The sequence below is a fragment of the Callospermophilus lateralis genome, chromosome 7, assembly GCF_048772815.1.
Source record: "Callospermophilus lateralis isolate mCalLat2 chromosome 7, mCalLat2.hap1, whole genome shotgun sequence".
NCBI lineage: Eukaryota > Metazoa > Chordata > Mammalia > Rodentia > Sciuridae > Callospermophilus > Callospermophilus lateralis.
In genome coordinates this window covers 26,508,318-26,522,895 of record NC_135311.1, presented here as the reverse complement: position 1 = coordinate 26,522,895, position 14,578 = coordinate 26,508,318, and the positions used below count along the sequence as shown (strand labels likewise).

Sequence of the window (14,578 nt, the reverse complement as noted above, 5' to 3'; positions counted from 1 at the left end):
AGCGACGGCAACTCTACTTCTCGCGAGAATTGATTCTATACTTGCATCCTTCTTTCGGTCGGCCGCCCTCCTGCTACAGGTTCTCAGAGCATTGTACCTATTCTCGCGAGAAGAAGAAGGGGGGGGGAATCGCCAGAGGAAAGCTGAAGAGGGCGCGATATTCTCTTCTCGCGAGACTTGTAAGCGGCCATCTTCCTCCTGCCCCTGACAGTCTCTGCTTGGGGTCACAGGGACAGCCTGGTACCGGGACTTTTGGTGACCATGCTCTCCCGGGTGGTACTTTCTGCCGCCGCCAAAGCAGGTGAGAGATATAGACCCGGGTCTGGGCTAGCGGGGTAATTGGAAAGAAGAGTGTCTAGAGGTCACAGGGAGGGGGAAAGTGGGTGAGAAAAGCGGAGCGACATTTGGGCCTGAGTGGGGAGTGATCGCGGCACGGGGAAGAGGGCACAGGGTCTCGGGGCACTGGAAAATGGTGCATGGCTTGTAGTGTTCCGGCCTCTCGGAGACTGAGCACGGGGCAAACTAAATTTCATATTGACTTTGCTTACCTGCATCTTCTGTATCTGCAGCCCCCTGTCTCAAGAATGCAGCAGTCCTAGGACCAGGGTAAGTATGAGGAATGTAGTTCTCCCTTTTGCCCTTGTTTACCACCTCGTTCCATTCTGTTTCTTCCTCTTAGCTTTAGGTCAGATGTTACCTTTTTACATAATTTTGAGATACTTCAAATATGTTCTGTAACTGCCAGGAACGTTATCATGTCACCTAATGACAAAGACTTTAAGAAGATAAGTATCTTACTAGACCAGAAACTGGTTTTGATGTCTTCTATGCCCCGCCCCTCTCCCTATGACCTTCAGCTACACATAGCTGCCACAGCCTAAATAGAGCGTACCCAAGCCAAATTTTGTAAAATAAGAAAGTGAATCGTGTTGCTTTCAGTGCTCCCTCCCCCCGCGATTCCTGCTTTTACTGCTGGATCCTAAGAATCAGAGAAATCATTAATTGATTCAGTAAATGTTTCCACTCCATAACCATAAGTGCAGAAACGTGTAAGGCTGAGTGCCTGCCTTCATGGAATTCTCAGGTAGTCTAGGCAAAGAGGCAGCTATTGAGTACTGTTTAAGAGTGAGGGTTCCTAAGGTAGAAAAGGGTATACTTGGCTCACCACTTAGTAATTGTGGGATCTCATTTTGCACAACTGTAATAAGATATAATAGTACATTGTGGTTTATAAGGATTAGGAGACTTGATTCCTGTGAAACTCTAAAAACAGTGCTTGGCACATTGTATGTGCTTAGTAAATATTAGCAGGTGTTACTATTAAAATTATTTCCTCACACATATCAGTTTGGAACTGGGGTTGCAGCTCAGTAGGAGAGCCCTTGCCTACCATATATGAGGCCCTAAGTTCCATCCCCAGCACCACCAGAAAAATGTCAGTTTTCTTTGAGATTTCTTTTTTAACTCCCAGACTTAATCCTAAAGCTTGCAAAATTTGATAACTACCTTTTGGCTATAATATACTACTTCCAATTTATCAGAGAAAAAGAACATACTAAAAATTATTGTGATATAGGTAATAGGTTAAATAACTGTGTATAAAAGATATAAAGAACATCCGTCATTTTCTTTCAATACTCCATCTCCAGCACATCAGCAAGCCTCTTCCTTCAGATTATGTTTTGATACTGACAACTTCTTCCATTACCACTAGTACTGAAGTGTGAGCCATCATAATTTTCACCTAGCCTGTTTTCAGTAGCTTTTTTTTTTTTTTGTACTGGGGATTGAACCCAGGGCTGCTTTACCACTGAGCTACATCCTCAGCCCTTTTTATTTTTTTACTTTGAGACAGGATCTTACCAAGTTGCTGAGGCCAGCCTCGAACTTGTGATCTTTCTGTCTCAGTCTCCCAGGTCTCTGGAATTATAGGTGTGCACCACCATGCCTGACTTTGTGTCTCTGTTCTTGTCCCAGTAGAACCCATTTTTACATTAACTAGAGGGATTATGTCAGACCCCATCTGAAACCTTCAGAGCTCCTATGGCACTTGAAATAAAATGCAAACTGAGCATAACCCAGAAACCCCAACATGAATCAGAACCATCCTACCTCTTGATTTCATTTTATTACTTTTTTTTTTAAGCTTATTTTTAAGTTATACAGGCCTTGCTGTTTCTCTGAACTACCAAGCTCATCCTCACCTTAAGGTCTTTGTGCCCATTGTTCTCTCTTTTCCCCAGTTTGTCAAATGTCATCTGACCTCCTACCATAAAGTCTTTCTCCTCCCTTGCTTCCTATGTCCTAACCTTCCATTTTCCATTTTCTTCATAGCACTGATAGCTGTCTGAAATTGTATATGGACATGCACATACTTCTCACATCCCCATGAGAATGTTGAAGACTAGGACTTAAATCTGTTCATTGCTGTGTTCCTAGTGCCTGGCATAAGTAGAAAGTCAGTTAATGTTTTGTTGACTAAGTGAATAAATGTTAGCCAAGGTTTGGGGATGCCTTTAAAAAGTATATGCTTGAGGTGTTCTGAAGACTGGTTGATTTTGGCAATCATCATTAAAGAAAAGGCATACCAGGCAGAAGGAGCAACATAAGGCAAATGTTAAGTATTTCCATATGGATGGTGGTAGGAAAATGAGGTTTAAAACTTGACAGGTAGTATGTCATGTATGCTATATTTAGTTTACTTTCTGTAGGTAGAAGAGAGCCCATTGAAGAGTTTATGTCAGTGGTTTTAAATGTGGGGAAGTTTTGCTCTCCAGGGGACATAAGAATAGTTTACAAATCTATTGATTAATGGTTCAAGCCCAGTACTGGCTATATTCAGAATATTGTTGGAAGAAAAGTGGGGTAGGACTGATCACACACACCTGGGATAAGAAGTGGGTTTATTGTCAGGAGCCTGACAAGGCAGCTCTGCACATAGAGAGGGACAGCAGCAGCAATCGAGAGAGGCAGCGGCAACACCCCCTTGAATGTTACTTTTATAGGCTAGAATCATGGCCAAGTGCTAGAGGCATGTTTAGTCTTGACTGACATAGTTAGCATCTCCTGATCTTGTGGAAGGCAAGCTTTTTTCTTGGGAACAGAGACAGGCACTTTTCCTGTCTCAAAGGGGGAACAGGGAAACTGGCATGTCTCTTTATCTTATCAAGGAGAGAACAGGGAAAGCAGTACATCCCCATCTCAGGGGCCAGTAAGTTGTCTCCTATCTCTCACTAAGAGAACAAGGAGAGACCAGCACGTCTCCAGGCCAGTAGGTTTTATCTTGGGCTACTTTATATTTCTTGGGAATAAGAATAGTATTCATAAAGTGGGGGTGGAAAGAAGGAAGATGGCTGCAATTATACTAACAATTGTGTTCAGTTCTGTATACCTCATTTAAAAAAAAAAAAAAAAGTAGATTCCTTTTTGTGGTAAGTAGTCAGGATTGTGATGGAACTGAGATATTTAACCCAGATATATGAGTATTATCTTACATAGAAGTTCCAAAGATGTAACTGAATTTAAAGATGAACATAATTAGAGCCCAACATTGAAAGTTCTGTTTTACATAGTTCACACATTGTTTCCTGATTCACAACAAAAGGAATATTCAAAAAGTTCAAAGTTCAGGAACTTACAACACAGCAGGCATGGAATAGCTATCTATTTACATAGAACATTACTATTGGCTAAGCATCAATCTAAGCACATTATATATTAACTCATTCCTCAAAACAACCCTATAAGATAATGGGTTTTGTTTTTTTTTTTTTGTTTGGTTGGTTGGTTTTTTGTTTTTTTGTTTTTGTTTTTGTTTTTTGCAGTTTACATAAGAGAAATCTGAGATTATAAAAGCTTAAAGTTAAGGAAATTGGATCCTAGGCCAATGTGGTGAAGATTTGAGCCTAATTTTTCTTTTATTAGGCGCAGGGTCTCTGTTTTAGTGCCTAAGTCTTTGATCCATTTGGAGTTGATTTTTGTGCAAGATGAGATAGAGGTTTAATTTTATTTTGCTACATACGGATTTCCAGTTTTGCCAGCATCATTTGTTGAATAGGGCTGTCTTCGCCAATAAATGTTTTTGAGCCCTTGTCATATGAGATAACCATATTTATGTGGGTTTATCTCTGTCCTCTATTCTGTATCATTGGTCTACAAGTATATTTTTGGTGCCGATACCATGCTGTTTTTGTTACTATAGCTCTATAGTATTGTTTAAGGTCTGTTATTATGATGCTTCCTGCTCCACTTTTCTTGCTAAGGATTGCTTTAGCTATTCTGGGTCTCTTATTTTTCCAAATAAATTTCATGATTGCTTTTTCTATTTCTGTGAAGAATGTCATTGGGACTTTAATAGAAATTGCATTAAATCTGTATAACGATTTTAGTAGTATGGCTACTTGACAATATTAATTTTGTGTATCCAGGAGCATGGGAGATCTTTCCATCTTCTGAGGCTTTCTTCAGTTTCTTTCTTTAGTGTCTGTAGTTTTCATTGTAAAGGTCTTTCACCTCTTTTGTTAGATTGATTCCCAGGTTTTTGTTTTGTTTTGTTTTGTTTTTAAGGCTATTGTGAATGAAGTAATTTTCCTAATTTCTCTTTCAGTGAATTCATAGCTGATGAATAGGTATGTGTTTGACTTATAGATATTGATTTTTGTCCTGCTACTTTGCTGAATTCACTTACTAGTTCTAGAAGTTTTCTGGTGGAATTTTTGGATCTTCTAGATATAGAATCATGTCATCAATAAATAGTTGTAGTTGGAGTTCTTCTTTAATTTCTTCCTTTTGTCTAGTTGCTCTAGCTAAAGTTTCAAAAATGATGTTCAATAGAAGTGGTGAAAGAATACATCCTTGTCTTGTTCCAATTTTTAGCAGGAATGCTTTCAATTTTTCTCCATTTAGAATGATGCTGGCCTTTGGTTTAGCATATATAGTGTTTACAATGTTGAGGTATATTCTTACTGTCCCTAGTTTTTCTAGTGTTTTGAACATGAAGGTGTGCTGTATTTTGTCAAATACTTTTTCTGCATCTATTGAGATAATCATGATTCTTGTATTTTAAGTCTATTAATATGAAGAATTATGTTTATTGATCTCTGTATGTTGAACCAACCCTGCATCCCTGCAATGAATACCACTTGATCGTGGTGCACTATCTTTTTAATGTGTTTTTGTGTGCAATTTGCCAGAATTTTATTGAGAATTTTTGCATCTATGTTCATCAGGTATATTGATCTGAAGTTTTCTTTCTTTGATGTGTCTTTGTCTGGTTTTGGTATCAGGGTGATGTTAGCCTCAGAGAATGAATTTGGAAGGGTTCTCTCCTTTTCTATGTCATGGAATACTTTGAGGAGTAAACAATTAATGTGAGGAGAGAGCCTACAGATGGGAGAAAATCTTTATCACATGCACCTCCGATAAAGCATTAATCTCTAGCATATATAAAGATCTCAAAAAACTTAACACCAAAAAAAAAAAAAAAACCCCACAAATAACCCAATCGATAAATGGGCTGAGGAACTGAACAGACACTTCACAGAAGTATAATTGATCAACAAACATATGAAAGTGTTCATCATCTCTGGCAATTAGAGAAATGCAAATCAAAACTACTCTAAATAAATAAGCCAGTCCCCCCAAAACCAAAGGCCAAATGTTTTCTCTAATATGCAGATGCTGATTCACAGTAAGGTGTCGGGGGTGGGGGCACTAGGGAAGAATAGTGTTACCTTAGATTAGGAGGAGGGGATGTGAGGATAGGAAAGATGGTAGAATGAAATAGACATTATTACTGTATGTATATATGTGACTACATGACCAATTTGATTCTGCAACATGTACAGAAAAATGAGAAATTATATCCTATCTATGTATGATATATCAAAGTGCATAAAAGCATTTTATGGTCATGTATAACTAAGACAAATTTAAAAAAAAAATTTTTTAAAGCTTAAAATTACTTGCTAAAAGTCAAGTAGCAGGTCTAGGATCTTAACCCAGAGAGCTTACCTACAGAATCCATTTTCTTATGTATTTTACTGCTTAATAATAGACATACAAAGTGCTAGACGGGTGATCTATGAGGCTTATAGAAGGGATTCCAGTATTGGGTGCAAGTTTACAGAGTGTAAATCATTGTCCTTGTCACACCTAACCCTCTTATTTTTAGTCCATTCTTTTCCCATTACGATAGTGAGAAATTGCCTCAGTCTTCAATCCCATTCATTGTTTCTGCTGATTGTTCATACATTGTATTTTCTTGGAAGAGGAGGTTTTAAATTTGTACAATTATTACCCATAGGGTATTGCAGGCAACAAGGATCTTTCATACTGGGCAGCCACGTCTTGCTCCTCTACCACCTCTTCCTGAATATGGAGGAAAAGTTCGTCTTGGGCTGATCCCTGAGGAATTCTTCCAGTTTCTTTATCCTAAAACTGGTGTAACAGGTGAGCATATGTCCAGTGTTTAATAGTATATTTGGATGGTAGCACTAAAATCTGGTCAGTTGGGGTTTTTTGTTTAGTTTTGGTTTTGTATTATTAGTCAATAGGAAAGCAGGTTTTGAATGAGACTTTATCCTTAGTCCTCTACCAAGTGGAATACCATCCAAACTGCTTTTTACCCTGTCATCCTGACATTTGCATATTTGGCTGTTTCCTGGAGCTTAGATACTCACAATTTAATCAGAACTCTCTTCATGCTTCCAGATCCTGCTTTCTAAGTTCATTTCTTCTGGGGTTATCTCTTATTGGATGTTGCACTATCCACTTAAAAAAATCATCCTCTATACTGTTCTTTACTCAGTTCCAACAACACAATTCTCAGGAAGTCATAACTACTATAATTCCAAAATATGTCCATCTCCAAACCATTTTTCTCTCCCTCTTCCCCTCTGCCATCATTTCTGACCTGTTCTATTTCAATATACCCTGCTTCCATTCTGGTCAGTTGTTTTTGAAAAAGAAATTTTGAAGGTGATTTAGTATGACATTTAGGTGCTCTGACTTGTCTTTGGAATGAATTTATTTGGTATTTTTAACTTAATTTTATAACATTATTTCCATTTGTCGTGATATACCAAATTTTTTGAATGCCGGTTCAATGCTAAGCACTATTCTAGGCACACTGTCAGATAATAAAAAGAGCTATGGATAAAAATATCAAATAAATTTTGTATGCATACAAAAACAAATTGTACCATCATTTTCAGTTCTTATAAAAAAGCAGAAACTTTCAAAACCTTGTATCTTTATACTGAATATGACTTTACATAACAGTACTAAATTCTTTCAAGATTTCTTGAGAATTTACAGGATTTCTATGAAGACATTTCTATTCCCTAGAAGAACTAGAAAAATAATTTGCTGAGGCTGTTTTCTTGAACCTAGGTTCCCTGATTAAGTCAGCCTTCTTTTTTTTTTTAATTTTTTAATATTTATTTTTTAGTTTTTGATGGACACAACATCTTTATTTTTTTATGTGGTGCTGAGGATCGAACCCAGCGCCCTACACATGCCAGGCTAGCGTGTTACGGCTTGAGCCACATCCCCAGCCCTGCCTTCTTTCTATACTGCCTTTCTTATTGTGTCTGATTAAGTTTAGGATTCTTTCTGTTACATACACTGCCTTTCTTGCTGTAAGTAAGTACTGTTGTGACCAGAGCATTAGAAATCAAAGGTGTTTTTTAACCCTAGTGTTACTGAAATTGTAAAAAGATCATCCATAGATGATTAAAATGTTATATATGATAGGCCTTTCTTGCAAATTTACATTTAAAACTTATGTACTAAAGGGAATTTTTTTTTTTTTAAGAAACTTGGAACTTTGTATGAGAAATAGGTAAAATGTATTTGAGACTGTAACTCTTTTACTCCTATAATGTATCCTAACATTGTTATTACTAGTGCTGCCCAGAAACACTGTAAAATGCTACCCTAAAGCCTTCTGTGTCCTAGCTTGACATCTTGTGAGGCACAGAAAAGAAGCCTAAAGAAATGTTTGTGTTTTAAATATGGTTTGTGTCTTTTCAGAACTCATAACCTGGTCTGGTTTTTTTATTTTAAAGATAACTATATTTGAAACTTTATTATTAGATGTTGTAGAAGTTGAGCAGAATTCTGATAGTTTTCCTTTTATGTACATATGACTTCATTTTAGTTGTTTCTTGCTTGTTTCCTATGTCATATTGCAGTTTAGTAAAATATAGGAAAGGAGTAGATAAACTTTGTCCTGTTCAATGTTCCCATTCAATAAATAATACAATTTACTGGACATATTACTTCAAGAAAGTATTCTGACATTTTGTAGAAATAGTTCCTGTTTATTAAGTTATTGTGCTATGTGCTTCATATACTTTATTTCTCACTTTATACAATCCTTTCATCCATTCAATTCTGGTGTTTTGTCTTTGAATATGATTATTTTAAATCATTACTAAATTTTGCTTTCAAATAATTAAATGTAGAAGTATCTTTATACCCTGCTTTATTTATATTTATATTTAAATATTTAACATCCTTAAATATAACTCTTTCTTCTTTTAGGACCCTACATGCTTGGAACTGGGCTTATCTTGTATTTTCTATCCAAAGAAATATATGTGATTACCCCAGAGACCTTCTCTACCATATCAATAGTGGGGTTACTCGTCTATGTAATTAAAAAATATGGTGCCTCTATTGGAGAATTTATTGATAATCTCAATGAGGTAAGAATCATAAACTTTATTCCCATTTTAGTCTATAGCAGAAATATCAAGGCCTTCTAATGATATTTTTTATATGAATGGAGAGGAAGAACATATAGAAAAAAAATCTGTGTTAGTATTAGTTATCAATCTGAGATAATTTTTTTTAACCTACTAAACTCCAAATTTTCCATAGTTTTGTTCATTCAACAAGATACTATGTAACTCTTATGATAGGACAATTCTTTTTAACAATTTATGTATTCCTATTTTTGTTTCTTTGTGGGTTTTTTCATATGTTTTTTCACATATGAGGGGTATAACTTTGGGGAAGCATAAAATGAATCTAGTTTTGTAAGCCTTGGTGCTTTCACTGATCTTTTTTGTTAATATCATAATTACAGCAAAAAATTGCCCAACTAGAAGAGGTGAAGCAGGCTTCCATCAAACAAATCCAGGATGCAATTGAGTTGGAGAAGTCACAGCAGGCACTGGTTCAGAAGCGCCACTATCTTTTTGATGTCCAGAGGGTAGGTTTCACTAGTTTCTAAGGAAAATGAAATTATTCATTTGTATGCGTTAAAAAACAAACGAGCTACCAGGCATTTTGGCGCATACCTGTAATTGAATGGCTCCAGAGACTGAGGCAGGAGGGTTGTGAGTTCAAAGCCAGCCTCAGCAACTTAGTGAGATGCTAAGCAATTTGAGATCCTGTCTCCAAATAAAATACAAAAAAGGGCTGGGGATGTGGCTCAGTGGTCTTGTGGTGCCCCTGAGTTCAATCCCCCTTACCAAAAAAAAAAAAAAAACAAGGAAACGCAGGGCTAGGGATATTGTTCATTGGTGGGACACTTGCTTAACATGCGTTAAGGCCATAGGTTTGATACCCAACACCGCAAAAGAAAAGAAAAATCACAATCTCTTAATGAGGAATAATTTAATAACTATATTGGGTGTATTTTATTTAGAAAAGAGAAGATTGGGATAGAAGTTGGCAATTACAGCCATTTAGACATTTACGATTGTCATCAAAAAATAATTTTAAACTATTATAAAAATAATTTAAATAGTTATTCTAAAGTTAGAAATAAGTAGAAGTTCTAAAAGAACACATTTTGGTTCCACACAAAAGGAAAACAATCATGAAGTTACAGCTAGTTAAAAAATGCATACACTAAGAAAGGCCAAGTATTTCATACAAACTTGATATAAGAAAATCTTACATATGTGCTCTAAGAAAACCTGATACCTTACATTCAAATTCACAAAGAAAATTCAGGTAGTAATAGTACTTTTTTTTTTTTTTTTTTGAGAGAGAGAATTTTAATATTTATTTTTTAGTTTTTGGCGGACACAACATCTTTGTTTGTGTGTGGTGCTGAGTATCAAACCCGGGCTGCACACATGCCAGGCAGGCGCACTATCGCTTGAGCCACATCCCCAGCCCACAATATCTTTATTTTATTTATTTATTTTTATGTGGTGCTGAGGATCGAACCCAGGGCCTCACACGTTCTAGGCGAGTGCTCTACCTCTGAGCCACAACCCCAGCCCAATAATGGTATTTTTTATGATGTTGACAGCATATTTAGATTCCAAAATGTTTATAGTTTCCAAAATGAGGAACATATTCAAGTATTTTGTCATTATTTTTTGTTGAGCCCTGTATTTTATGCCTAATATGTAAAAGATGCTCTCACAATGAAATTTTATATTATAGAAGCACCTTTGAAATGAACAATGCAGTGCTAAAATAGGGTAAGTTATCTGAAATATTAAAGATATAAGTCAATAATTTTTTGCTCTGGTTTCAGTACCCTTTGCATCAGAGTTGGTGTAAGTCTTTGGGCCAATTCCAAGACTTACGAAAATCAAAACCTCTGTTAGGGGCTAAGAATCTGTATTCTTTTAAATAGGGTCTCTAAAGCACATAAATGTCTTAAAATCTTAGAAAATATTAAAGCCTCTTTCTATGTATATTGAGGTTAAAATTAGAGAATGCTTCTTGTCTCATGTATAATACTGCTTCAGCACACACACACACAGATATGTAGATTGTGCCTTTTTTTAAAACCAAGTCAGAACTTGTAGCTTTTTCATAAGTCATATGACAGTCATTTAATATATATTTGTTGAGTTCTTCCTATGTGAATACTGTGGTGGTTAAGGCAGGGTATAGAAAATATACTGGAGAAAGAAACAAAACTTCTACTTTATACAGTTTATTTTCTAGCCATTTGGGGAAGAACAGAAATAGTTGAATAGATGTAAATGTCAATGGGTAGTAAACACCAGAAAGGACAGTAAATTAGTGTTGTTAAATCAGTGTTAAAGCAAAAGAGATTATAGGATGAGGGAGTTACTATTTTGTAGGGTGGTCAGGAAAGGCCTCTATTTGAGCAGAAAGAAATGGTGGTACAAGCTATGTGAATTTCTGAGGAAATAATATTTCAGAAAGAAGGAAAAAATAAGTGCAAGGGCCCTAAACCTGGAAGTTTTCTTTGTATAGTCCTGGAAAAGGTCAGGAGGTCAGTGCAGCTAAGGCAGGATGAATGACGGGAAGAATAAAAGGAAGTAAGGAAGAGAGTGGCCAGAGGATAGACTGTGTAGCCTGACTGCCTGTATTCGGATCTTGGCTTCACAATTTATTAGCTCTGTAACCTTGGGCAAACTCCTTAACTTTTTGCCTCAGTTTTCTCTCTAAAATGGATATAACAGTAACTATCCCACAAGTGGTTTAAGATTTAATTGAGGGGCTGGAGATGTGGCTCAAGCAGTAGCACGCTCGCTTGGCATGCGTGCCGCCCAGGTTCAATCCTCAGCACCACATACAAATAAAGATGTTATGTCCACCGAAAAACAAACAAACAAAAAAGATTTAATTGAATTGACACACAAGAGTGTTTAGAACATGACACGTACTCAAAAACGATTAGCTATTATTTGACTAATCAAGTATTTGCACATAAGTAAAAAGAGAAATGTACAATCTTTGCTGCATTATTTGTTGAGAAAAAATTAAAAGACCTAATTTATTAATAGAACTTGGTTACATGAGTCATAGAACATTGATATGGTAAAATCCAATGTAACTTAAAATTAAAGTGGGCTTGCATTTCATAGCTAATAAACGTGAAGTACATATACCAGTTTAGTAAATATTTCTGGGAAAGAATACAAGAAATAAAGGAAATGGTAGCCTGTGGGGGAGCTGGAGAAGACTTTTTTCTTAACCGCCTATACTTATAAATACATTTTTACCACATGCTATTATAATTATTTTTACTATATGTTATATTAAAATAATTATATCTAAAATAACAGGAGAGAGACATTCTAATTGTATCCTCAGAGCAGAAGTATTACTTTAAACATGCAAACATTATTCATCATTTCTTAATTTTTCTCCAGAATAACATTGCTATGGCCTTGGAGGTTACTTACCGGGAACGGCTACATAAAGTATACAAGGAGGTAAAGAATCGCCTGGATTATCATATCTCTGTGCAGAATATGATGCAACGAAAGGAAAAGGAGCACATGATAAACTGGGTGGAGAAGCACGTGGTACAGAGCATCTCTGCACAGCAGGTATGTGATCTTGTAGCTTTTTCTAGTATCTCTCAAAGCAAGTTTCTGATAATGCTTTTTAAAGGTAGGAATAGCTAAAAAGGAGTCTTTTAGCTTAGAAATAGCAAGGTGAGTCTCGTTTATATTTTTGAATGGTCGTGGTCTAGAAGGTATCTGCACAAATTCCAAGGCTTTCCCCTTTTCTCAAAGTTTGTTTACCACAGGTCATTGAGAATACTGGTTGTAGGTAGCATTAACCAACATTTTATTTCTCTTTAAAATGTAACATAAGCCCCTTCCATTTCCTAATTCCACAATCTCCATTCCATTTCCATTTTCCTAGCTAAATCTTAATTCATCTATTTTGAACACAAATGTTTTCTACTATTGAACAGAAATGTTTTCTGTTAATTGCTTAAATCGTATTTGTTTTTTCTTTTCTTTCTTTCTTTCTTTTTTTTTTTTTTTTGGAGGGGGTTAGTTGGTTGTTGTTGATGTTTGTGTTCTTTATTTACTTAGGACTTGATTTCCTCTTTCCAAGATACGTAGCACTGAATATTGACCAGGCATTTCTGGTCATGTCCTACAAAATCAGAACAACAAGGCCATCATCTGGCTCAGGTCACACTCCTATAATCTCAGTGACTTGGGAAGCTGAGTCACGAGTTTCACAAGTTCAAGGCCAGCCTTATCAACTTAGTGAACTCTGTCTCAAAATGAAAAATAAAAAAGCACTGGGTATGTAGCTCAGTGGTGTGGTGTACCGATTCAATCCAAAAATAAAGCCTATCAAAATTTGATGGGCTGTTTTTATTTATTGATGTTTAAATAAATTGTTTTTACGTAAAAGTTACATACATGCTTATTCAAAGAACCTGAAAAAATAGCCAGACACAGTGGCACACACCCATAATCCCAATGACACAGGAAGATTGCAAGTTCAAGGCCAGCCTCAGTAACTGTGTGAGGGAGACCTGTCTCAAAAAATAAAGTCCCCAGTACCCTCCTTTTAAAAAAAGAAAAATACAAAAAAAAATAGAAAACTACCGCAGTCTGGCTGGGCACAATTCACGAGCCACTTGTCAAGCAGAAATGAACTTTATTTTTAGACCGCACACCACACCACACTAGCTCTTCAGTAATTCCCTCAGAGCCCAACTGCCACCACCCGCTTCCAGCGAACCTCTTAACCCCCCTCCTGCTCTTGAGGCCGATTGGCTGGGTTGTGTGGGCGGAGCCAAAAGGGTCCCCCAATGAGCAGCTCCGTGGTCTGAAAGGGCAGGGAAACAGCCCAATGAGCATCACGCAGAGGAGCCAATCAGCTGGCAGTTGGAAGTTTGCTGGGGCCACGGTGAGCCAATCAGCTGAAAGTTTGCTGGGGCCCCTTGGCTGTGGCTCTCAACAGAAAACTAACAATTATTTTCATTCATTCTTAGCATTTTTTGTATATTAGTGCTTATTGGGTTGTTTTTTTCAAGGATCAGTTACAAGCCAACATTAGGGACAGTTGACTATAGGAATATCTGTCTTCAAATTCTTTATAGATTTTACTTAAAAGTTGTGAGCCAAGGAATTTTAATTTACTCCCTGGATTTACTTTTAAAATAAATTACATCTCTTCTGTATTAAAATAATTAATTTTATTTCTAAATTTTTCTAGTAGTCTTAACTATATTAAATCAGAGTTTCTGGTCTTATAGGAAAGGTGTTTTTTAGAATTATAATATTTATACTCTGCCATGTAAGTTCTAACTAGATTTCTCTTTCTTTATCACAGGAAAAGGAGACAATTGCCAAGTGCATTTCAGATCTCCAGCTGCTCGCAAAGAAGGCTCAAGCACAGCCAGTTATGTAAATGTATCTGTCCCAGTTGAGACAGCTACACACAATTGACTGAATAAATGAAAACTAGTCTACATGACAAAAATCTTTCTGTATTACTATCTACTGAAATTACAGTTTACCTTTCCTAAAAAAGAAAAGTTCTTTTAATGAGAAAGCTAAATCTGTTGGCCAGTCAGATAGTTCTCATCATTACCCTGCATTTTGAGTTGTTCTTTGATCACTTTTGAAAAAGCAATATGCTTTTATTAAAACATTGCCTGGTGAACAATTACCAAGCAACAATTTGAATTTATAATTAATCCCATCATCTTATAATAAAGTGATGATTAAAACAAGATTTTTCAAGTTTTGTAATTCTCTGAGGTTTAATTTCAGCATTTATCATGAGTAAAGCTTAAAGATGTCATTGATTAATATCTTAGAAAACTGTTGGTGAGCTATTTCTAGCTAATGGATAGGTTATGAGAAATGTA

At 36.2% G+C, this 14,578-nt stretch overlaps 1 protein-coding gene across 1 annotated transcript; it reads left to right on the top strand.

Annotated features, from left to right (window-relative positions):
* Nucleotides 1-176: 176 nt before the first annotated feature.
* Atp5pb (ATP synthase peripheral stalk-membrane subunit b) lies at nt 177-14,442 on the top strand. The gene is made up of 7 exons (XM_076863053.1): nt 177-301; nt 570-606; nt 6,305-6,450; nt 8,548-8,711; nt 9,095-9,220; nt 12,102-12,281; nt 14,038-14,442. The coding sequence occupies exons 1-7, from the start codon at nt 262-264 to the stop codon at nt 14,113-14,115; spliced, it is 771 nt and encodes a 256-aa protein (XP_076719168.1). The 5' UTR covers nt 177-261; the 3' UTR covers nt 14,116-14,442.
* The last annotated feature ends 136 nt before the right edge of the window (nt 14,443-14,578 follow it).